We start from the raw sequence: 25,500 nt of genomic DNA, 5'->3' as shown, positions 1-25,500 counted from the left end.
TTGTTATTATCATTATTATCATTATTTTTGCGGATTTGAAAGGGGAAAAGATACGACCAATAACAGACTTGTTCAGATCACGCCGTCCAGACATTGCTGTCCGCAACAAAGACACGATCGAAATACTTGAACTGACTGTCTGCCATGAAACTAACTTCATAAAATCAAAACAATTTAAAATGAATAAATATATTGGTAATTTGAAAGATAATATTATTGATGACTTTAAGCATTGCAATATTTTAATTAATACCTTTGAAATATCGCCAATTGGCTTTTACAATCCTTTTAATATGTCTTTAATTGATATAACTTGGACCGATTATTTTAGATTTAGCTTGATTAACAGTGTAATTTCGTCATCATATGCTCTGTACTGTGATAGAAACAATGAGTGAAGTTTTTTATACTATTTATCATCATGGTACTTACTTATTTTCATAAGATGACGAGCAATGATGACTATCCGTATTACTCTAACACTTTATCTTTATTTTATTTTATTCATCTAACTGTATATTTAATTATATTCAATTTTATTTCATTGTCAATATTTTGATTTTACTTATGCTCTGTCTTTGGAAAATAAAAGAGTTCACATTATAATCATTATTATTTGTTATAAAAATATAAAATCGTTAATTAAGTACTTCGACATATATTGGGCCTTATTTAGGTATTACATTGTATATTTATATATTATATATATAATATTTATACCATACAATTATATTATAGTAATAATTATATAATAATGACAATAACAATCATAGCGAAATGCAAAATAATAACCCAATGGATACAATCAAACGAATTAATATTAATATATTTGAACACGCTAACCGCTTCAATCTCTTTCGATAATATATAATATAATATAATAAAAGACTCAACCACTGCCATAGTGGAGGTTATCAAGTTATGACGATGTAAGAAGATGTAATGAATGAATGAACGAATGAATGAATGATTGAAAATGACATCCTAAGGTCTTAAAAACGCCACAAAATAAAAAAAATTAAATAACAATTCACTACATGCCATTGAAATACTAATATATCATATATATCTTATATATATATATTATATAAATATTATGTGTGTGTGTGCGTACGTGTTTGTGCGTGTGAGTGCGCGCGCGCGTGTGTTTGCTTTTGTGTGTGTTTATAACGATCTAAAAACCTGAATATTATATTATTATTAAAAAATCTATTCATCCATTGATTGATCCAATACTATTACATCGTAATCAACTACAACAGCAACTGTAATATTAATAATAAATTATAACAGTAAAAAAAGTAGATATACTAACGCTACGGAAATCCCATGGGAACCATGGGATTCTCGCGATTCCCGTTCCCATGCTCATCTCTACTGTATATATAATTAATTAAATAATTGAGTAAAGGTTTATTTGAGTTGTTATTTGAGTTGTTGATTTAAGAAAAAAATCTTTCGCCTTCTAAAGCTTCAAAGCTTCTCGTTAAAAATAATCTTTTCATAGTTTTATATAAAAGCCGTGATTGAGAAAATAGAAGATAAAATGAATGAATGAATTAATAAATAAATCGAGTGAATGAATGATCGAGTGGTTTGATGTATGAACGGATCGATGAATGAATGTGTGAAGGAATTGAGGACTGAATGGATGAAAAAACACTTGACTGAATGAATGCATAAATGAATGAATTAAAAAATGACAAATGAATGAGCTAAATTCTTTTTAAAATTGAATACTATATTATTCATGTAGAGCAAAACCCAAAATATACAAAACTTATTTTCACTATTAAAGCATTTTTCTAACATTATAGTGATCTTAAAATAAGATAAAATATTCATTAATACTAAATACGTCACATTATTATTGCAATATATACGTATATATATTATATACGTATAATATATATTATGTACGTAGTATTATTGAATGAATATTGAGGCATACATACGTTAAAATTACAGTGTTAATTACCTATTTTGAGCTTTAATACTGCACGCCAGACACACCACACACCCTGAACAACACAGTCACACACACACATTCACACACACACACGCACTAAACAAACACACACACACACACACACACACACACACACACACACACACACACACACACATACATACATACATATATGTATTAATTATTATAAGACCAAATAAAGTTATATACCGTAGTATATATGTTAAATATCTCCATTATTGTCGTCGTCATCATTTTCATCATCATAACAATAGTAATAATAAACAATAATAATAATAAATAACAACAATAATAAATAAATAAATAATATAATTATAACATAAGAAAAAACCCATTCCACCATCATTTGCATCAAGTTAAAAGAGACTCAAGCGATAAATTTAAATGTCTTCTTTTTTCATTACATGCATATACACATAGTATCTAAAAAAGGATAGTATCTATTATAACGATAATCAGGCCCTGATAGTATCTGTTATAACAATCAGGCCCTGGAAAAGAGGACAGGGTTCTAGGGAGGTCAGGGGTTATTTGGCATGGGCCTCCTTAGTTATCTGGCCTGGATTTCAAAATGGCTCTTACAGGCCTTCATCAGAATTACATCATACAATGATGATTTAATATTTATGGCAAATATTTAAATCAATTAACTTTTTACGTTTTTTTAATGGAAAATATTAAAATGAAATAAATAAAAATTATCGTTAGATACTAGGTAAGAGAGAAGGATTGAATGGCAAATATATATATATATATATATTTATATATATATATATATATATATATATATATATACATACATATATAAACTTGTCACTAAAAAATAGCGTCTTTTTTATTAATAGACGTTATTTTTGAATGGAATTTATTATTAAATCATTAAATTTTTTTAATTAACTTATCAATCTTCGTCAGAAATTTGCCAAAAAAAGTTTTTTTGTTAACCAAAACGCATTACTACGCGCCAGTTTTTTCAATTGCGTGTGTTCGACAATTAAATTAACAAGGAAATTAAGAAACATTAATCTACGATCGAGTTTAAAATTAAATTTATACAAAAATTCACAGAAATGTATCTTTCTGCAATTTCGGAAAATATATATGTAAATCTACAAATATACACGGTTATTCTATCGCTCAAAAGTCACAAAGAATGTCTACAAAAATGGGAACATTGACTAAAAAATCTATGCGGTCAAAATGACGTCAAAATTTGAATTCTAGCGGGTATTTCGTACAGGGTACGAATATGCGTTTTACCTAATAGTACCAGGTATGATAGCTTTGATTTAAAAATTTCTGAGAATTTTTAAAAATTTACATAAATTTACAATTTTTTTTTTAAATTTTCATTTTTAGTGTAATTTTTTAATCAAGCCTCACGTAATTACAGTTTAGAAGAAAAAGATGCTTCATCGTTATTGCAATATTAAAATTTTATAATTTAAAAGATAAAATTTTTATTGGGGATATCTATCCTCTAATTACACAATTTATCCGTCTGTTAGTATCTTTTCATCAATTCATTCATCAATTCATCATTTTTTATTTCGATTTATTCATTCACTCATTAATTCTCTCAATTAGTTTTTTCACCGTCTTGTGAGACGTATGCGCCAGCATGCCACTTGACACTATGTAGCTCTTTTTTTAGTTTTATTTATTTTTATTTATTTATTTAATCTATTTTAATATGAAATTAATTCATTCAGTGCATCTCAGTCAGCTGGCCAGATATCCAACAGGTACGTGATAACGCGGGATTGCTTAGCTAGGTCCACCGCTTCTCTTAACCGGAAAGATTTTTTAATTTGCTGGCGAGACGAGGGCGCTGCCACGTCTGGGACCTCGGCAAGAGAGGGACACAGGAGGAGGGGACCGAATATGTCCCCTATGGCCAGGCTGTCCATTTTGTTGAATTGTTCGTGTTGCACTATTCGCTTCAAATGATCCATCAAAAAACTGAGTACAACCTTGTTGGCGTGTGAGAGTTGAAAATTATGAAACATTCTAATTGACTAAATAATTAAACTAATTTTAGAGTAATTTTTAATTTAAATTAAGGTTAAATATGAATTAAAGTTAATAAACTGGTTGAGCATTTCAAAAATTCAAATAGGACAACCAACCAACCACCCAGCCAACTAATCAGCCAGCCAACTGGCCAACAAACAAACCAACCAACTAACTGACCAACCAGCTAACTAACCAAATTGTTTTTAGGTAAGCAGTCTAAAATGCTAAGCATGAGGTTTGCATTGCCATCAGGATCTGAATCAATTTGAACGTTGATGGCGTCAATGAACATGTCTTGCAGTTCTCCGGTGAATAGAGGTTCAGGCAGATCCAAGAAGAATTGCTTCAATAAACCTGCATTCAATTTGTTCAGTTTTGAAATTTTTTTATTAAATCTTTCGGTAAATTTTAGTTTGTTTTATGTAAATGATGTCACTTTGTTGTGGAATTAATAGGTAAATTAACGAAGAAAAAATTATTACAAATTTAAGAGATGCTTAAAAAGTTACCAACTTGTAAACATGTTATCTTAAAAATTAATTTTTCAGAAAATAAGAATAAAATTTTTAATTCAACATTAAAGCATGAGTCATTAAAATGTAACAAAAAACAAATATTAAAAAAAATCAAACCTCACCGGTAATGACATTGATATCCGGAATGTTATCAACTGATATGAGATCTTCATTGAACTCCAGCAAAACGCAGGCATCCAGTTCTTTCTTTAGCCTCATCAACTTCTCGTATGAGCCACACAGTCGGTAAATACCGACGCAATCGATACCTCGTAACTCGACCTGTCGAACGCAAGCTCGAACTATCCACGGAACCTTGCTGCTCCCTCCGATCTGGTACATCCCTAATTTGTAGTCTGCCTTACTGCTGATGCTGCTTTTCAGAGCACTTTCTCTAGCAATCAAAACGTCCAGTGGTACTCGAAAAGTGGCGGTTTCTGACAGAGAGGCTACTCTAGAAAATCTTTCCTCCAGATCTCGATAGCGAACTTCGACGTACAACGTTCCGATTGGCTGGAGTTTCATCGCCAGTCTGCGCTGGTTGCCATGAGTCGTCAGGAAATCAAAGATGATTAATTGAGCAGAGAAGCACAACTTTTGTCTAGCTACTGGGTCCCAGCTGTAGATTGAAAACCCGATCACTTTTGCTGACTTCAAATCTAATTCAAAATCTTCATCCCAGTCAAAATTCAGCGCTCCTGTTTTGGCAGCAGTTCGAGCTTTGTTGACGCCATCGACGCTGATGACGCAATAAAGATCACGTAGTATTGTCCTGCGCGACGACTTCAATCCATGTCCACAAAATATACGCACGTACATGCTTCCGTTCAAACGTTCGTTTTTTCCATTTTTTCTTCGCGACGAAGACGTTGTGTGGGAGATTTCTTGAGCGGTTGAGGCAGATGCTAATTGATCGTCGGTAGATCTTTGCATTTCGTCATCGTCGTCGTCGTCAAAATGAGGTTTGTGTCCTGATTTTTTTACTATTTCCTCAGCTGTAAAAGTCAGATGAGGATGAAAATCTTCCACTCGTATCTTCAGCGGTTCTTCTTTCAGTTTCTCTCCTTGGCTACCGAAATCATTCTTTTGCTTTCTAGAACTTCTTTCCGATTTCAACTGCTTGGAAGATTTACCGTCGACAATGTCCGCAGTAGCTGTTCCACCTTTCCCGTCGTAACGATTGTGGGAGTGTTTCTTATGGTGAGCAACTTCAACGTGCTCGGGATCGATTCGCTCGTCCTGCATGCCTGTTCTGCTACTTTCCAACTCGTTTCTGTCGGGGAGAGACTGCTGACGCCGGTGGAAAGAATGCTGCTGATGATGATGTCGATCATTGTTGTTGTCGACGTCATCGTATTCGTCATAGGTTTGCTTCGGGTCGTCATAGTCTCGGTAGCGGTAGTCGGAAGAAGTGGATACATTTTTTGTAGTAGGGATGTGTTTAGAAATCGGTTGAGTTTTATCGAATGCCTCCGTTGGATCTTGATCTAAACTGAACGCTTTTCTTTTCTCTTTTAAAAAATATATATTTGTGTATGTTTCACACGCTTAACATATGAAACATTTATATTATATGTTTAATATAACTAAAAACAATAGCAACAATAACTGAATATTAATTAAAATAGAAGCCAGTGAATAATGATGAGCAATCACGGTACCAGGGTCTATAGACGGTGTTGTTTGGCAGGCAGAGGATGTAAGAAATCGTTTTTTGAGCGATTCAGTCGATTGAGCAATTTGTTGGTGTGGCGTTGCTTGAAGCAACTGCTGTTGTCGCAGCTGTTGCTGCTGCTGCTGTTTGCGAAGTCGTTGTTGCCTATTAAAATTTTAAAGTTGGAAGATTTTCTACTGCTTATTATGATTTTAAAATTTTTACAGTTAGGAAGAAGTGTTTACACCAAAATTTTAATTTATTCGCTTGAAGTACAATTTTTTAGAAATAATGTATAAATGTTCAAATCTCGGTGGCTAAGCACCATTTTACAGTTACGAACATTTTTTCAAAACGACTGATTAAATGAGATTATACAAACTGACAGTAGTTAAAATATATTTTTTAATAAAAATTATAAAAAAAAATGATCACAAACTCCAATTTCAAAGAAGCGTGTCCAAAGTGAGCATGTGCTAACTTCTGCCTCGATTCCGAGAGCGCAATTTTGGCTCTGTCTCTACTAGAAATCGGTCTGTGGTGAGATACTAGACGCGAGCTAGACATTTGGTCGCGTTGAATTTTAGACTGCATCCGTCGGTCTGATAACCAGGATTTATATTCCTCCGAAGTGAATGACATTTGTTGAGTCTCTATATCTTTATCAGTCTCTAAATGTTTCGATTTTTTTGATTTTTGCTGGTCGTAGGGTTTTGATGCTGTTGGCGGTGGTTTGTATTGCTGTTTAATTTGTAGTTTCTGCTGCTGTTGCTGAGTTAAGTCTAAGAAGTCGTCATTTGCCTGGCTTATGCGAATGTCTGGATGTAGTTTTGCTCCATTTGAATCTGGCGTGAATGAAAAATATAGTGACGTAATTATTTGAATTAATTACAAATGAGAGGCTTTGATCGGTCACCAATAAAATTTAATTGAATCTTATTAACAATTAATAAAATTAACAAATTCCCTCATGTATTGAATGTTTGAGCAGACTTTTGTACTTATTTGGAACAGTCAACTATTTATAAAATTGATCAACAGTTTGCATTAAAATAATGTAACTGTTATGTAAAAGTTGACAAGTTCTAAGGTTTAAACTAAATAATATATTAAAATGAAACCAGAGAGACGTACCTTTTCGTTTCTGACTGTTGTTTATTCCATTCTTGCTCCTGCCGTTAAAGTCTTTCAAATCGTACGACAGCCTATCCAACTTTCGCAGCCAGTGCTTCAGTTGAGTTGGATCGTCACCATTACTGACCGAGCCGCCATTTTCAATATCAGCCGGAAGTGAATTGCTCTTATTTTCGTTTGTCAACATCAGCAGTGGAATTCCATTAGCAGCCGCCGTAATAGATGGCGATGACGTCACTACTACCTCATTTCCGGTGTGCAAGATTTCTGAATCGGAGCTGTATCGACGTCTGTGTGTGGTTGGCTGAGAAAATATTTGTTTGTCAGTAGCTAAATGGCGGTCGTGGGATTTTGCTTTCCTTTGTTTCGCGAGTTCAAATTCACGCATCTTACTTTCCAAATCGAAATCTTCCTTTTGTAGAGGTGGGTAAAAATATCGGTATTTACCTGGAGTCGGTCTACTATAATCGTCACTGTAACATTGTCTTAGAATCGGTTTGTACCGACCGAGTTTTGAGGTCGCGTCGATATTCTGCTCATCTCCTCTGTGCAGTTCTCTTTCTAATTGTTTTTGCAAAAGATAAAGCTGTCTCTCTTGTTCTTCAATCTTTCTTTCTAACTCTATCTGCTCTTGTTCCACTTTCCATCTTTCCATCATTTGCAGTTTGGCCTCTTTCCGACGTTTTGAGAGAGTCCTCGAAAGTTCTCGAACGCCCGATAAATCATCCGTCTCATCACTGGCGGTTCTGTAGACGCCTCCGACCAGTCTACTGCCTGGTCTCGCAACTGATGGTTTCAATGGTACATTTTAAATACCGCAATAAAAAATGGTGTGTTGTGGTGTATAATATGATTGATTTTTTTATAACAATTTAAAAAATTTTTTCATTGGCTGTTGTGTTCTTAGCAACAAAAAAATTGTTAACGGTGTTTGTATGCCGTTTAAAACGTTTTCAAAAATTATGTTCTTGTAAAAAGAAAATTTAATTTTAACGAAGAGATAACAAAAAATCGTATTGAACCTGAATCGGCAAGGAGTGGTTTCAAGTACTGATTACCCAATTGCGTTTCGCTGTCAGAAAAGTAATCCAGAGTCCTCATCTTTTTGCCATTACCATTTCCATTAAATTTTCGATCCAAACTTTCCGCTTGGTGTCTTCTTTCGGATTTCTTGGCTGATTTATCATCTCTCCAGTATTGATATTGTTGGCGAGGTGGTTGAAAATCACGATAACCGAAAACGGTGTCAAATTTTTGTTGAAGTTGTTGTTGTTGTTGTTGTAACTGCTGCTGCTGTTGTTGAAAGAGGTAGTTGTCAAAGTCAAATTGTGGTTGTTGTTGTTGTTGGTAGGAAGTTTGGTAGTAAGATTTTGGAATTTTTTGATCGTATGGAGAGTAGGGTGTCTTGGAATATTTGTCTTTTGCTAACAATGAAGGTTGTTGTAATTTGAGATAGTGTTGTTGTAATTGTTGTTTTTGTTGCTGCTGTAATTGCTGTTGTTGGATGATGTGAGATTGATCGAATACTGATGCTTGTTGGCGTTGTAATTTCCTATTTACGAATACCTTTTAAAATATTCCAGTATATCAATTTCTCGTTAAACGTTCAAAACTAACAAATAAATTTTTAAAATTTTACAAAAAATTAAAATCAAATCTTTTCCTTTGAAACCATTTAATTGATTCAATTTACAATTCTACAGATGTGAACCTGAGATTGCTGTGAGGATGGAGCCACTGCGGTAGCTGCGCTGGTTGTCGGCGTGAGAGGCAAGCTTGGACATGAGATGTTCTTGCAACAGCTGCTCGTCGTTCGAACCGTTAGAAGCAGCTTGCTCGGAATAGACATCAAGATGACCACGTCGTCCAAACAGACGCCTGCCAAACAAACAAATTTTTTTCTCTTAAAAAATTCTGGTTTTTTTTAAAGAATTTTAAATGATTTGAAGGAAAATTTTACTGAATTACAAATTTTTTGCGTAAAATTAAAGTTAATAAAAAATTCTACGACAGCATTATTTTTCCACATCACTGTCCCATCATGACGTCATGTCATTACGTATCCATGGCAACAACATTCCACACGACATCAGGTTTCCCCGACAACGCGTTATGATGTCATCTTTACGTCATAAGACACCCACCACGTAAAAATACTTCCTTAAACGCAGGCTTACGCGACATCGTCCCGTGACGTCATCATTACGTCATCAGACAAGAATCACGTAATTGTTTATGACGTCATCACCTTTTAAAGAAAGCCCGTCGATGGCCAAAATTTCTTCGCCTACTCTCAGCAGTCCATTGCGTTCCACAGCGCTGCCCGCTGCTATCCTCGATATGAAGACTCCATCCGTCCTGTCGATGCCGTTGCCTTCGCGGATATCAAAAACAAATTTGAATTAGTGTTTCAAATTTTTTTGGAAAAAATTATTTGTAACCATGAATTCTTTTGAATGTACAAGTTCAAGGATGTTGTGAATTGCGAAAATGTGGTTTCATAGTTTGCTGACGTAGAAATGAACGTTGTGAATGAATTTAATTTCTTGAAGAGAAATGCACCTCACCGTTTAATAAAACGCTACATGGAACAACAACAAGAGCAAGACATGTAACAAAAATCGGACAAGATAATATTTTCAACAGAAAAAAATTTAAATGGCGAAAAATAACAACGTCTACATTGCTGCTTGCATCGCTTAAGTGTGTCTTTAGACGCATTACGTGTCCTCTAGCAACCAGCAAAATGAAGCAAGTTGTGGTTAAACGATAAAAATCATAACCGGCGTCTTTAATATCGGCAGTTGCTTCAATGCAACAGCATATTAACTAGAAAACTTCTACATAATGAACAAACACAGCTACAAAAATAACGTTATAAGCATTACAAACGCATTAAAATGCACGTACGTCAGTTTAATAAACATAGACAACATGAAAACAACATCACCAACAGCCTAACAAGCGTTACTCCACCACAAACAACAACATTAAAAGCAACCTAAGCGTATAAAACATCATAGACAATCATTTTTGCAGCGCTTTTTTTTAGACTGATGTTTCAGATACAACAAGCTAGATGCAAATTTCATCGTAAATTCCATTTAAACATCACGAGTTTCAAATATTTCTTATCCCAAGAAACAAAGCCAGCAACCTTCTCTTATGTAAAATCCCAAAGTTTGACCGGGTCGTTTGTTTATTTCAACAGTCTCAACTGTCGTGTAGTCAACAAATGTCTCTATCGATTTTATTCCCATATCTAAACTTTGCGGTTGTTGTTTGTACTGCTGCTGCTGAGTTAGTTGTTTTTGTTGTTGAGTTGGACGATGGATGTGATATGATTCGGAGGGATGAGGGTGATGGTGATGAAAATGATGAGGAACATGCTGCTGTTTTTGAATTGTTGAAACTGGTGTTGCTGTCGTCGTCGTCGTTGTTGTGGTAGGTGCAGTTGTCGTCGCCGATGTCGTTTTCAACCATTTTCTGAGAGGATTGAGCAAGTGTGAAAATGATTTTTAAAACTTCCGCTAAATCAGTAACGACATTAAAATTCCCGTCATTTTCATTCATTTATTTCATCATTCAATCATCGCCATCATCATCTTCATCATCCCCACAACCTCTCTCTATGTCCGTCTGCGGTTCTTCCTGTTCTTTCAAGAGTTTTATCCCTGAGATGCGGGCGACCACCGAACGCAACAGCTTCCGATTCCGGATACGAGCGACTGTAGGCGTAGCGAGACACGCGTTTGCCGTCACTGGATGTAGGGACTGATCTTAGAGATTTCCTCCCAGTGTCTACGAGCGACTGATGTTGCGGTTGCTGTTGTTGCTGGTAGAGAGGTTGTTGTTGCTGGCGTTGGGTTCCTGATTCAATGCTCTCCTGGATTATTTGCGTGTGTGCGTGTGTGTGCGTGTGTGTGTGTGTATGTATGTTTGTGTGCAGTGTACGTGTTTGTATGTATGTGCGTGAAAGTGTGTTTATAGTTAAACTGGCAACTGTTAAGTTTACATTTGTTTCAGAAACTATGAAACTCATCAAACATGATGCAAAAAAAATATACCCAACACATAAAACAATGTCCAATGTTCATACTTGACATCAACATTTACAACGTTACTTAGTATCAGTATTAAGGTACTAAGTGCCTAAGTACTCAAGTACTAAGTATCGAAGTACAGAGTACTCAAGTACTGGGTGGGTACCTTTTTCCGTCCGCAGCAGAGCATTGTGTCGAATAATTCCAACAGCTTCAATAACCAACGTGCATAATACATGGACGATCACGTGACACAAACAATCGTGGAAATCCCGATGTTGCTAATTATAGATATGAGGTCAACGCGAGCATGAGGTAATTTTTGGGCAACTTCTATTATCATGTTTGTTTGTTGGTTTGTTGGTTTGCTTGTTTATTTATTTGTTTGCTTGATTGTTTGTTAGTTAATTAGTTTGTTTGTTTGCTTGTTTGTATGTATGTTTGTTTGTTTTGTGGTTGTTTGTTGTTGTTTATGAATTTGACAGGAAATAGTTTGTTGTTTTGTGGTTGACGTTGTTCCAGTAGGTGACAGGAAATAGTTTGTTGTTTTGTGGTTGACGTTGTTCCAGTAGGTGCCGTTGTTGATGTTATTGTTGATGCTCGCCCACTTGACGTAGGTTTGGTTGCTGCCATTGATAAACTTTTTTTTCGTAAGTTTTCCTTGCTTGTGTTGTGGTAGTTGCGGTAACTTTAGTGGCGGTTGTAATAGTTTGGGTAGTAGCAGCACTCGTTGTTTTGTGATTTCAAATAAGAGTTGTTGGTAGTTGATTATGGCATGAAGAAGATAATTTATAAATCATTGCAGACATTTTTTCAATTTAGTTGGCTCGTTGGTTGAACTGTAAATATGAATCAAATATAAATTCATTAAATTGTGCAATTCAATCAATCTATTGATAAACAGGCGATGTTTTAAACGATTGAATGAAAGAGAGAACTAATGAACAAATGAAATAACGAACAAACAAACGCGCCAATAAAAAAATGAATGAATTAGTGAATGAACGAACGAACGAACGAACGAACGAGCGAACGACAATAAAAAATTTAAAAAAGATAAATTAATAACAACATTTTTGTACACTATTAATTTAAAAAGACATGAAACTGTTGACTCGGAAGACCGTGTTTGCAAGTGTAGGTGTTGAAGAAATTGTCATCAGTTTTTTCAAAGCATCTAAACTGATACCTACTTTTTACTGGTTTTTATGTATACAATTAAATTATCTTTTTGTTATTACCTTGATAAAAGTAGGTAAATATAATTATTATCTATTTATGGTATATTGATGTGTGTGTGCGTATGTATGTATGTATATATACATATAAGTGTATGTATATATGAATGTCTATTTCTGTATATGTATGTATTTGTATATATGTATACGTACGTATATGCGTGTATGTGGGTATGTATGAATGTATGCATGTATGTGTGTGTGTATGTAAATATGAGAAGGTATGTGTAAAATGTGTTTGTATATATACAATACCAACTTAATTACACATTTTTATGTCTATCTGTATGCCTACATAAAAGAAATATTTTGCTTTCTTTCACTTCAAGCTTATCGTTATCAAGTTTTTTTCTCTGATGAACACATGAAGATGTTATAAATAAATAATTAATTAACATATTTTATTTGTTCATTCATTCGTTCCTTCGCTCATTCGTTCGTTCGTTCATTAGTTCGTTCGTTCGCTCATTGGTTTCATTCATTTTTTAAATTTACGTTATTATGATGTTCTAATGATTTTGTTATGGTATTTATATAGTGTATATAGTGTATATATATATATATATATATATATATATATACATGTGTGTGTATGCGTGTGTTTATGTATGTTTTTGTGTATATGACTGTTCGAGTGCGTGTATGTGTATGCGTTAATACTGATTAGTTTTCCTAATTTTAATATGACTGAAGGGTGACGTGGGAATGATATCTGGAATGAGAACCTCAAAATACATGAAGGTCATAAGTTATATTTTAGTCCGTAAAAGTGATGTACACTAGTGTAATGAAAGCGTACAAAACGTGTTTTACTTTCACTTTTGTTACGTAGATACTTAACATTACTGAACCCAAAAATTTTTTCCATATAAAATTGCAGTTATTTACACACGCACTTGACATACCAAGTACTACACATTAATAATACAATTGCAGTCATATATAAGCGTTCAATATACACATACCCGTACGTACTGTAAATATAAATTTGTGAGTATGTATATGTGTTTGCGTGTGTGTATGGGTGTATTTGTGTGTGTGTTTGTGTTTGTTTGTGTACGTGCATGTTTCTCCCAGTTTTCTTTTCTGCCACTCTTAATATTTTCACTGACTTAATTTCAATTAGCTCACAGCCTTGCAAGATTTGCTTTGCAATGTTACAATTTAAAAACGACCTTCCAATCTAAACACATGCTCCCAGCCAGACACACGCTTTCATATATAATTTACACACACAATGGCATGCAAGCATACACACACACACACGGACAGATGAGCAGATAGGCAGACATGTGTAGGAATAAGCACAGATACACGTGAAAATTTTACTGGTTTGCGTGCGTGTGTGTGCGTGTGTGTGCGTGCGTGCGTGCGTGGGTGGGTTGGGTTGTATTCTTTTGAAAATATTACATTAAAATATAAAAAAAATGAATTTTTTTTCACTGTAAAAAAATCAAATGAATTACTTTTTCTGTTTGAAAAACGTATCCAAATGATAGCTCCAAACTAAATGGACGTATTCTGTGACTGGTTTTATTTAAAAGTACGCAGAAACCATTTTAATTTTCAATATTTCAAACTTAATAGTTTATAAACTAAACCCATGAGAAACGCTACAAACAACTTAACTCTGTTCATTATACAACAACTTCCATGTCAATTTGTTAATTTCAGTGTTGAATTTTCGACAAAAATAATTTTTTTTATAACGCCGCAAAATTTATTTTCTTCTTCAGGTCATTATCCATTGGCAATGGACGAAAACAAATGCATTTTATACACGAATATATTTTTTCAATATAATCCAATAACGACGATAAATACTAATAAATCCATGAATGCCTTATTTTGATGCATTATACCCCAGCTACCAAAACAAACTACTCAACCGCCAACGACATTAGCGCAAGCAGCAGCTTCAAGAACTTCAAAGTGATATCCGATAAATTTCAAAACTTGGCAATTTAGACGAAAACCTATTTACTGATTTTTACAGCGCTACCCATTCAGAGCCACCTACCCACCAAACTAACTACTCCCGGTCAGTAAGTGGAGATGAAACTGAAACAGAAAATCAAAAACAAACAAACAGACATACAAACAATTTGCCAGCAGACGACTCACGGACAGACAGACGCACAAACACACTACGCACTAACGAACGAACATACACAACAACAACAACAAATTATTGTTATTTTTATTATTAATAATGTTATTTTTGTTGATGTTTTATTGTTGTTGTTGTTGTTGTTGTTGTTGTTGTACTAGTAGTGTGCGTATACGCAAATTTTCTGCGTGTACACTTGTTCCGATGATCACGCGCTATATACATAGAAGCACCATCTTACCATTCTCGCAGCTAGAGCGTACATTCATACGTACGTATAATACACGCATACGTACGTATAATACACGCATACATACGTATAAAACACGCATACATACGTATAATACACGCATACATACGTGTCTATTACCTATATTGTAAATATTATATATATAGACATTTATTTATATAAATTTACATATATATATAATTTGAGGATATTTTTGCGACCTATATTTGTTCTTTATATAAATGTCCATTAATAAAAACACATTGATTGTACACAGATTTTTGTATTACGTACATACGTACATATGTATGTACACACGTACATACAAATTTACTTGATACACATGCGTATATGTGTGTAAGGATGTTCTTTTTGTGTGTTCATATGTACGTTTACGTATGTACAGCGAATGTTTGTCGCTTTCGTTTTTATATAAGTACCAAGATTCATTGGTATTGTGAGGTACATCTTGCGTATATATATATAGGTCTGTATGTATGTATACAGTCATCTTTAAAGTATATGGTATTGATAGTATAGTCTCGTTTGTAGCAATAAATACACACGTATGTATCAATTTATGCGTGCGTATGTGCTTGCGTTAAATGTATACGCGTATGCGACGTATCTGCGTATATGTGCGTGTGCGTGCGTGTGCGTGCAAAGCTTGAAGGACACACTAACCTACTTTACACCGTCCTTACTCGCCGTACCACACAGGCAGACATTGATACATAAATAAACGCGTATTTGCTTACGTAAATACCAGCACACACATGCCTGTATGAATAAATGTTGTCAGTTTTTATGGGTATTTGCTTGCATGAATACCTGGACACTCGGTTCGGTATCCACAATTTATTTTGTCCACAATGTATTTACGAAGAAAAATACGCCAGGATAAACAAGAAAATCATCATCTTTCTATTTTTCTCTCTTTCTCTCTCTCTTTCTCTCTCTCTCTCTCTCTCTCTTTCTCTCTCTCTCTCTCTATATATATATATATATATATATATACAAGTTCATAAAAATAGCTGCGCCAAAGTTAAAGCAGAAGTAATTAAATTAATTGATTTATTAAGGAATTGATTAATGGAGGAACGAAAATTTGTATGAATGAATAATGAATGAATGGATGGATGGATGGATGGATGGATGGATGGTTGAATGAATGAATGAATGAATGTATGAATGAATGAATGAAACCGGGTGAAGGAAGAGATGAATGATGAACTAAATAAGCTGGTAAATGAGAAAAGAAAATATGATTGATTGAAAGAATGAAGGAATGAATGACAGATCTTTTTACAGCATACTACATATATACAAGTACACTGATACCCTGTTAATATACACTGATGTGATTTACATGTGTATACATTTGTACGAGCAATCTGTACACAAACGTGTACAATGACTCCACAGGCAGACTGTATTGCATTTAAGAAGGGAACGAACAAATGTCATATTTGACTTTAAAAATAACCCAAGATGATGCAGTGGCTATCACATAAACTATACGAATGTACATTTCTTCAGACTGCATACAAATTGCATGCACGCCAATAGATGAATACATAATTCAGAGTACAATATATGGATACACTTAGCAAATGCACACACACACACACACGCAAATGTATAAACAGAGAAACATATAAAATTTACACAGATTTATGCACACATACAGATACAAACATGTACACAAACACATGGGCACGCACGCACCGTATACATACGTGTTGTACGCCTCAAGACAAATAACACTTGCGTTGAAGAGCGACTACCTTTCAGTGAAAAGCTAACACTACAGATTTTAAAATAGATATCCAGACATTCGGACATAGAGACAGACACTTAGACAAACATTCACACAGACGGACAGTTAAAAAGATAGACAAACACATTAAGTATAACGAACAAAAAACATACAAACACGTCATGAACATGGAGACAAAGTTACTAGTACATATTCAAAAAAAGGAATAAAATGTCATCGATTTCACATTGGTTGATGTCTCTTTACTTACTAAAATACATTTATTGCTCAAATTTTTACATTTGCATCCATGCCTACATTCCCAGCAAATATACTATCTGCATTATTACATCAGGATATTGGCATATCAAGCATAATTTTGATCTAAGCTCGTTATGATGACCACAAGAGTCCTTTGAGTGAAGTTCTTCTGAAAAATAAACTCATCAGAATCAATAGCTTCATATTAATATATCATTGTAACAATTATATATATATTTATTCGTAGTTTTGCAAATTCATAGATTATTCTACAAAATTTAAGATGAAAAATAATTAAAAACTATTCGGGACCTTGAAAGAGACGTTAACCAGTCAAATTTAAATCTGCTACATAGACCGCTGTAATTTCATTTGACATAGTGCAAACGTGAATAGAAACTTATACTTAGAAAGTATTAGAAATAATTAATCTTAACTAACATGTGCTCATTTTAATATTTGCACGCACACATCACGTATCATCTGGATTTACACATTCACATATAGATTTAGATTTTATGTAATAGAAGCATATAATTCGAAGTTCTTGCAGAACTATATGTTAAGATGATTCTTCGAACTTTGCATTTGCACACTGCAAATGTTAAATTAAAAAAGATGCATGTTTCAATGAAATAGCTATATTTAAAATGATTTTTCCTGTGACTACTTTAATATACCTCAGAATTATCTCTTAAAAATTAACAGGATGTGTTTTATCAAAATAATTTGTAAATAAATGATTCATTTAACATGCTTTACAATTATATTTTACCTGTTTTATATATAATATTATCATCGTTCCATCGTATGTGATCTCAAACTACCTTGGAATGTATCAGTGCTAAAAATTTTTAATTTTATATTCTATGCTTTTTAGTATTTAATTTTTAATGTAAGCAAGCTGTTGGCGATATAAGGTGGATTTATTAACGTTCCGAGGTTTTTTTTTCGACCCGTATTTTATCCATTCGCATTTCATCATTTCGTTTTTAAACCTTGTATTTATTTTTTTTTTATAAATTTCAATTCTAAAAATTCTATCACATTTTAATTCTATTTTTTTTAATTTTTCATATCTTTTTAAATAAAATTTAATAACTTAATAATAATAATTAATATTAATTAATTAATTAATGTCCTAAATTAATTAATTAATTTCAATTTTAATTTTGTTTTTTTTTAGTTATAAAATAATTTCATTAAAATAAATGAAATTAACGGAACAGACAGTAAAAATTAAAAAATGACCACAAGAAGAAGAAGGAAACAAATTTAATTTTTAATAATTTGAAATATTAAGTTATCAGTAGTAAGCACTAATTCTAATCAGTGGAGACTTGTACATGCACTGTACGTACAGCTCATTCACTTACTCACTCACTTATACAATACTTTACTTTCGTAATAAATAGCAATTGGATTTGACAAACCACAAAAAGTAGCATAGCATTAATTAAATCAAGCTCTTCATTTCACTAATAAATATATAAATAAATAATACAATACAATCAGAAATGGGTTGCACTACCAATCATTCAGTCATAGTGCCGGTGTTCGCGCTGATCTCAATGTTCTCATTATCCTCCTGGATCAACGTTGTCGGGCTATGGGTTGAACTGCCAATCATGGTCCAAAAGTTACCAGAAAGATGGAATCTGCCATCCTACATGACTCTTGTCATCCAATGCTGCAACATTGCTCCTGCAATTTATACACTAGCAGGGAAGATTAAATGTAGGAAGAAGCAGAATTCATCAAATTCAGGGTGTTCAGATGCTAAGAGAGACGTAGCTCTTCCAATGATCATCATCCTCATCAGTATATCGTCTGCTTTGTTGAATTCATTCTTCTGGGACCGAACAGCTTACATTGGCAGGGCAGAAAGAAGTGTAGCCCTCATGTTTTTCCTTTCACTTTCATCTGTGGCAAGTTGTTTATCGGCCCTGGTGTACCTACCCTATATGGCCAGATACCCTTCAGTTTACTTGTCAGCATTTTATTTTGGTCAGGGACTATCTGGTCTTTTGCCAGGTTTGATTGGTTTAGGACAAGGATTAGGAGGCAACCCAACTTGTGCTAATGTGACTGTGTGGAATTCCTCATGTCTCAATGCTACATTCAGTAACTGCTCTAGCGAAGATGTGAAATATTTACTCAAGCCAGTATATCCGCAACCCAAATTTTCTGTACAGATATTCTTAATACTTATTTCGTTGTTGCTAGTTGTTAGTTTCTTAGCATTTTATTTGCTCAATTTCTCACGTTTGAATCAGTATCAATTGAGGAAGAATGCCTCATCAGATAATGTAGCAACAGTATCTGGCGATGACAAAACCAATGCAGATGTTGATAGAAAAAACAATGGCCTGGTTTCAAATAACCACCACCGAAGTTCTGGAGATAATAAGGAGGTGAGGGCAGCAGCAGCAGCAGATGTTGAGGATGAATCAAAATTAATCTCTCCATCACCATCCTCACAATACACACTGTCAGCTTCAGAGACAAACTCCAATGCATCAACGTCTGCAGTTGTCGTTAAGAATCTAGCAGAACCTCAGCTATCGAAATCTCACCTGGCATTCTACTTATCATCAATAGTTGCAATCAACATGGCCACCAATGGAATCATTCCAGCTACACAATCATACACCTGTTTGCCATACAGCAATGTGGTATATACACTTACTGTTAGGCTTTCATCAGTTGTTGGATCACTGTCCTCATTATCATCCATGTTCATACCAAAACCTAGCATAAAAGTATTTTTCTTCATGATATTGACTGCACTATCTGTGGTCGTGTTCCATGTTGTCATCGCTGTTCTCAGTCCAACTCCACCTCTCGTAAATACTGTCTACGGTCCAATACTTATTGTGAGGAATTTTTTTACTACTTTAATGATTGCGATCTTCTCTTAAATAACCTCTTTATTTTTTTTTTAATTTATTTTTAATCAAATTTTATTCTAAAATTTCAGGTGTGCACAGCCCTTATAATGACGTCATTGTTCTCATTCGCAAAAGTAACGGCGGCATCGAGGATGCACGCATACGGGGGTAGGAGAGCCCTGAAATGGTGCGGGGCCGTCACCCAGTTGGGCTCGTTTCTCGGGGCCATGTTGGCCTTTGCCCTCATCAACTGGACATCCATATTTACCAGCATATCGCCATGCAGTGCAGAGCATTGATGACATACATCTCTGATTAAATCATCATCATCGTTATCATTAGTACAATTATCATCACTATCACCAATCAGTATCAACGTAATCATCATCGTCGCTATCATTTAGTGATTAGTTTTTTTTTAAATATTATTTTAATTTATTGACAAATATTTTTGTATTTTCTAGTTATTTAAATAAGTCAGTTAAATAATTCAATTCTTTGACTTGCTCTGTCAATAAACTTTTAGTTGGAATGTGTTGAAATTGTAAATTTTCTGTTAATTTAGCTTTGTACTTGTTTTGTTCGCACTCATTCGTTCTTTCATTCATCCACTCATTCATTTGTTTATTCTTTCACTCCACTATTCAATTTTCAAATTGAATTGTTACACATACATATGTGTGCGTGTGTGTGTGTGCGTGCGCGTGCGCGTGTGTAATTTAAAACGAAATTAAAGTTTTATTATCGATAAATAGTGAATGGAATGTAATGGATAAGAATCTGGATTAGTATGCCAAAAGAATTTCTAATGGTAATAATAATTATGTCTAAAATTAAACTAATCGTTATAATTGTTGTTGTTATTATTATTATTATTATTAACATTATTATAGCTATTATTGTTGTTGTTATTGCTATTATTAAAAAAAATAGTCACAATAAAATTTTTTATTTCCATCTCATTTTGTTTTTTTTCATGAACTGTTTGACGTCACGGTATTATTATGATGTCATCTGTATTATGTTTTAAAACAGTAGCGCTTAGTTTTTCACTTGTTTCTATATTTTCAGTCTTTAAAGTCGTCACTATTGTTGTTATTGTCGTTATTATTGTAGTTGTTGTTTTTAGCCCTTTCAAGTGTCGCCACTAATATTGTCCATATTGTTGTTGTTAGTGTTGTTGTCGTCGTTACTGTAATTGTTGTTGTTGGCACAATTGATGTTATAAACGTCGTTAGTGTTAGTGTAGTTTTCGACGTTGTGGTTGTTGTTGTTGATGTTGATGTTGTTGTTGCTGTCATATACGCTGATGTTTTGGCTGCTGCTGCTACTGCTAATAAAGATGGGTGTTGTTGTTGTTGGAATGGCTACATAATATGGTAGGTAGGTAACTGGCGCTGGATTAAACATTATAGATGGTGATTGAGGTGAGAGAGGAAGATGATGAAGAGGAGGAGGAGGGAGAGATGGAGAAATAGGAGTGAGAGGCGATGATGGAATGACCACGTTAGCCCCGATGTTGTTGATGGCAACTGGTAGGACAGCCACTTCAAATAAATTACGTTAATGTATTTTTAATAAATTGGTTTAATAATGAACGGCGAATAAGTGTTGGGTTAGTAGTGATGGCTTAATTAATCGTTACACATTCATTGAGTGGTCTTTGCTTGTTGAATTTTCGTATCTGTTTATGGTGATGAAAAACAGTTGACTGCTAGCTCAAACTTTACGCTGTTAATATCCTATAAGATATTCATCATAGAATGAGATGATTAAGTTTAGTAATTAACAAATTAGGATCCTTAACAACTGGCCAGATAATAAATTTTTATAACACTTAAAATCTCTTGATGAAATCCGCAATCTTAAAGGTAAAGATACTTTATCATCAGTACCACAATCATAATTAACATCATCACAATCGTTATCATTGAAATCATTACCGTAACGTGAACAACAACGTACCTGGATTGCAGGTCACGTGATTATTGACCATCGGCCAGTCACATGACATCATCACCACACTTCCCCCGTCCACGTAATACATTCCAGCATCACATCTGCCGCCGCCACCACAGCCACTACCGCTGCTGATGTAGCTGCTGCTGTTGGCATAGTTGGCTAGGTTGTTGCACGCAATGAAACCGTTGTTGCCGATGTTATTGTTGTTGGTGGGGACGATTGGGTTGATTTCATAAGTTGGAGAATCAGCTTGAGTATTCGTGGTGTTACTGACGGCAGTAGTAGTAACGTTAACATTTTTGATGCAGTTAGTAACGCCTGCGGTACATTTCTCGGACGTGCAACAACCGTCATTAATGTAGTTGATCTTTAGCTGATTGTACAGCGTACCGTAGCACAAGTGCATAGCGATGTCATCGAAAGAGCAGACGAAAACTCCGACTATGTGTCGTCTGCTCGATACCAACATCATCTTCTTGTGCTTGTTCGTCGCCGAGCTTTCAGCTTGTTTCTCACCCACCATCTCTATGAAGGCCTCCCCTGACGCTGTGCCCTGGAGAGGATTTTTGTTGCGAAGTGTCAGTCTGGTACAGTTAATAAAGATTGCAAATGTAATAGCAAGTTTATTTGGTTACAATTCTGTTGGAGTTAAAGATTTTGTTGAAGTTTCGTTAAAATTTAATAGTTTTTTTTTCTTGAAAAAGTATTTGGTTTATTTTAAAAATGTAAAATGTTGAATGAAATGAAACTGTTTACATCGCAGTTGTAGACCAGGTGTACACCCTTATGTCTGATATCTTTGGCGTGATCGGCTAAGAAATGTACAATGTCGTTGACGGTGGCGTCTGGTGGTGTTCCGACAATGTGCAGGCAGTCCATAACTGAACTGATGCTTTGCAAGGAAGTGGTTCTTGTGGAGTGTTGCTGCTGTTGCTGCTTCGGCTGCTGTTGGGACGTTGTCATCATTGTGGCTGCTGTTGCTGGCATGGGTTGCTGGAGTTTTGTTGCAAAGTCTTGTTGAAATTTAAAAGTTGAATCCTGCTGAAGATTGTTCAGAGTTTTGTTGGTCTGGAATGTTTTAATCGTCTGTGGATGCTGTTGGCTCTTGAAGATGTCGTTTGTCTGTTGGTTTTTTGGCAAGAGAACATCGTAGGATCCGAGGTACGATATGAGGTGAGGGTTGGAGCTGAAGAGCAAGGACGCTGAGCGCGGGTCAAAACTTCGGTTCAGAACCTGAGGTAGTTCAAACAATTTTATACCATAGTTTTCGCAAAGATGAATATATAAAAATAATTTCAATGCCATTTGTTGAACGCTTTTATAAAGATAAAAAATATCTTCAATACAATTTATCATTCATAATCACATCTAAAAATTTTATGAAATATTGTTTATCTAAGGGTTAAGCGATCGAGAAACGTTAATTACTCAATGTTTATAGCTACAACAACTTGAATCATCATATAATAACATTCAAGACATATTTTTCGGATATGATAATTTTTAAAATTTATTAAAATCTCCGAAACTAATCTAAATCTAACTTGCTGTACTTCAGCCGTGGTACTCTTAAAGAGCTCAATGTACCTGGCACCAATGCACTGCTTATGTTTCTTTAATGCTTTGGCACCCTCCTCCTCATTGGCCAAGAGCACAAAGGCGTCACCGGTGTTCCTACCCTCTGAATGGTACACGAACAAAACGCCATCTTCCTCATCCAGTATCGAACACGAATTGGGCTCTTGTTTGAAGAACTCCACCTAGTTTTATTGAAATTTGTATTTCGTGTATTATATAAAATTAACGGGGGAAAACGAATTTGATGTTAAAATATGGAAAAATTAAATTGAAAATTTGATAATCTAAATTTAAAAAAAAGATTTACACCACAACAATCACACACGCACACACGCACGCAAACTCACGCAAACGCGCACGCACACACACGAACCACTTGTATAGGTTTGCAGGTATAAGGAAGTCCTCTCATTCTAATGATAACAGGATTCAAGAGCTCGTACTTCTCAATCAACATCCTTTGTGCCACTTTGTTGCCATCTTGGGAGGAAAGTTTAACATCTTGTATCATTTTTCAACATTTTAAAATTTCAAAATAATAAGAAAAAAACAAGTATTCAGGTCCGGACTCAGAGGTGTATAAGTTTTAAGGTCCTTATTTGGTAATTTTTAAAAAATCAAAATGGTTTTTAAAAAATTTTGCTCTTAGAAAAAATAAAACACAACTTGACCAGTAACACTTTCGATACGTTTTCAATTTTTATTATGGAGACCGCTTTTTTGCCGAGACCTTTCTCATTCTTAAATCCGACTCTGCTGCTGCTGCAGCTACTACAACTACCACCACCACCAACAACAACAACTACTACTACTACTACAACTACTACTACTACTACTACTACTACTACTACTCATAATAATAATAATAACAATAAAAATTATTTGAAAAAAATACTGGAGGACAATGCTCCTAAAAAATCTCTTGCGCTAGACTTGTAGACTTCTATGTAGCGGCCCCCCAGATGATGTTTGTGACGTTTTATTGACAGGTTGCGGTCGGTTGGGGTGTCAAAGTGAACCATCACCTCGCCGTTTTTTCGCGCTTCGCTACTCATGCAGATGACTATGCCCCCTCTGGTCGAAAGTCATTGATACCATTTTAAATAGGTATATTTATTAATAAGTTACAAGTTTTTTGAAGAAATTATAATGGAAGTTAGTAAAAAAGAGATGGTTTTTTCTTGAAGAGACAAATTATTTTATATTCTAAATGGTAAAAATTGTTTAAATTTTATTGTGAAAAAAATTACAAACTTTTTGATGTTGAGTCCGCAGAAAAAGTTGGCGACGTCCATCTCTGTAGATCGCCACGGCAGACCTCTGGCTTTCGTGACGCAATCATCCTCGACCTTGTCACCTGACCTGATGGGTGTGTCACGTGATTGGTTGAGTGAGTGATTTGATGTGATCACGTGATGGATGGAAGAGGGATTGAGTGAATAAATGAATAAAAGAATGAGAGAAATGCGATTAATAACCATGGGGATGGTTCGTAGAATTGTGTTATTGCTTCTGGCTTCACGAATGCGTTACCTTTGTGAATAAAAATTTTCTTAAAATTATAAAGTTTTTTATACAAGTTTATTTCGTGAAACACAAAAACGGACATGAAAACGGACTCCAAAAAGAAAAGAAAATTCTAAATAATATGAAACCCTTAGCAAACAATAGAACAAAATGTAACAAACACAAACTTGAGCATAACAATGATAACAAACATAAATATAGACACAACAGTGCAAGTCTATAAAAAACACGACGACACCCAAATCATTCATTCAACTAATTATGAATTAAAATGTTGTGTTCTTATATCATTCTGCATATTTTTGCATTTATAATTATTTTTTCTCAAATTAAAAAAAATTAAATAAATAAATTTAAAAATTTATTGTAACCATAGTCGGCAAGTTTTTCGATGATTTTCAGTAGATCAGCAGCACATTTCAATGCTACATCTTCGCAAGTAGCGCTGACCTGAATGTTGAAATCTTCACGCGTTGGGTCAAAGGACAGTTGTTAAGGTACATAGATAGATGAAGATGGAGGTAGGCGGTTGTCATTAGGTAAATTTGTATTTAATTCGTAACAGTATTCAAATAGACAAACACACACACACA

General features: G+C 34.4%; 3 protein-coding genes across 3 annotated transcripts; 1 reads left to right on the top strand and 2 right to left on the bottom strand.

Annotated features, from left to right (window-relative positions):
• Positions 1 to 3,708: 3,708 nt before the first annotated feature.
• HELRODRAFT_81875 (hypothetical protein) lies at positions 3,709 to 4,863 on the bottom strand (the record flags this gene model as incomplete). The annotated part of the gene is made up of 3 exons (XM_009022392.1): positions 3,709 to 3,963; positions 4,200 to 4,360; positions 4,644 to 4,863. The coding sequence occupies 3 exons, from the start codon at positions 4,861 to 4,863 to the stop codon at positions 3,709 to 3,711; spliced, it is 636 nt and encodes a 211-aa protein (XP_009020640.1).
• Positions 4,864 to 18,466: 13,603 nt separating this feature from the next.
• Positions 18,467 to 21,277, top strand: HELRODRAFT_192329 (hypothetical protein; the record flags this gene model as incomplete). The annotated part of the gene is made up of 2 exons (XM_009022391.1): positions 18,467 to 19,825; positions 19,930 to 21,277. 2 exons carry the CDS (start codon positions 18,467 to 18,469, stop codon positions 20,137 to 20,139), a joined length of 1,569 nt encoding a protein of 522 aa, XP_009020639.1. The 3' UTR covers positions 20,140 to 21,277.
• Positions 21,278 to 21,779: 502 nt separating this feature from the next.
• On the bottom strand, positions 21,780 to 24,861 carry HELRODRAFT_82008 (hypothetical protein; the record flags this gene model as incomplete). The annotated part of the gene is made up of 6 exons (XM_009022390.1): positions 21,780 to 22,355; positions 22,559 to 22,688; positions 23,231 to 23,562; positions 23,754 to 23,860; positions 24,276 to 24,454; positions 24,635 to 24,861. The coding sequence occupies 6 exons, from the start codon at positions 24,859 to 24,861 to the stop codon at positions 21,780 to 21,782; spliced, it is 1,551 nt and encodes a 516-aa protein (XP_009020638.1).
• Between the last annotated feature and the right edge of the window lie 639 nt (positions 24,862 to 25,500).

This window comes from Helobdella robusta (assembly GCF_000326865.2).
Source record: "Helobdella robusta unplaced genomic scaffold HELROscaffold_31, whole genome shotgun sequence".
NCBI classification, from domain to species: Eukaryota; Metazoa; Annelida; class Clitellata; order Rhynchobdellida; family Glossiphoniidae; genus Helobdella; species Helobdella robusta.
The sequence above is the reverse complement of the archived record's forward strand: the minus strand, read 5'-3'. Positions and strand labels throughout refer to the sequence as shown.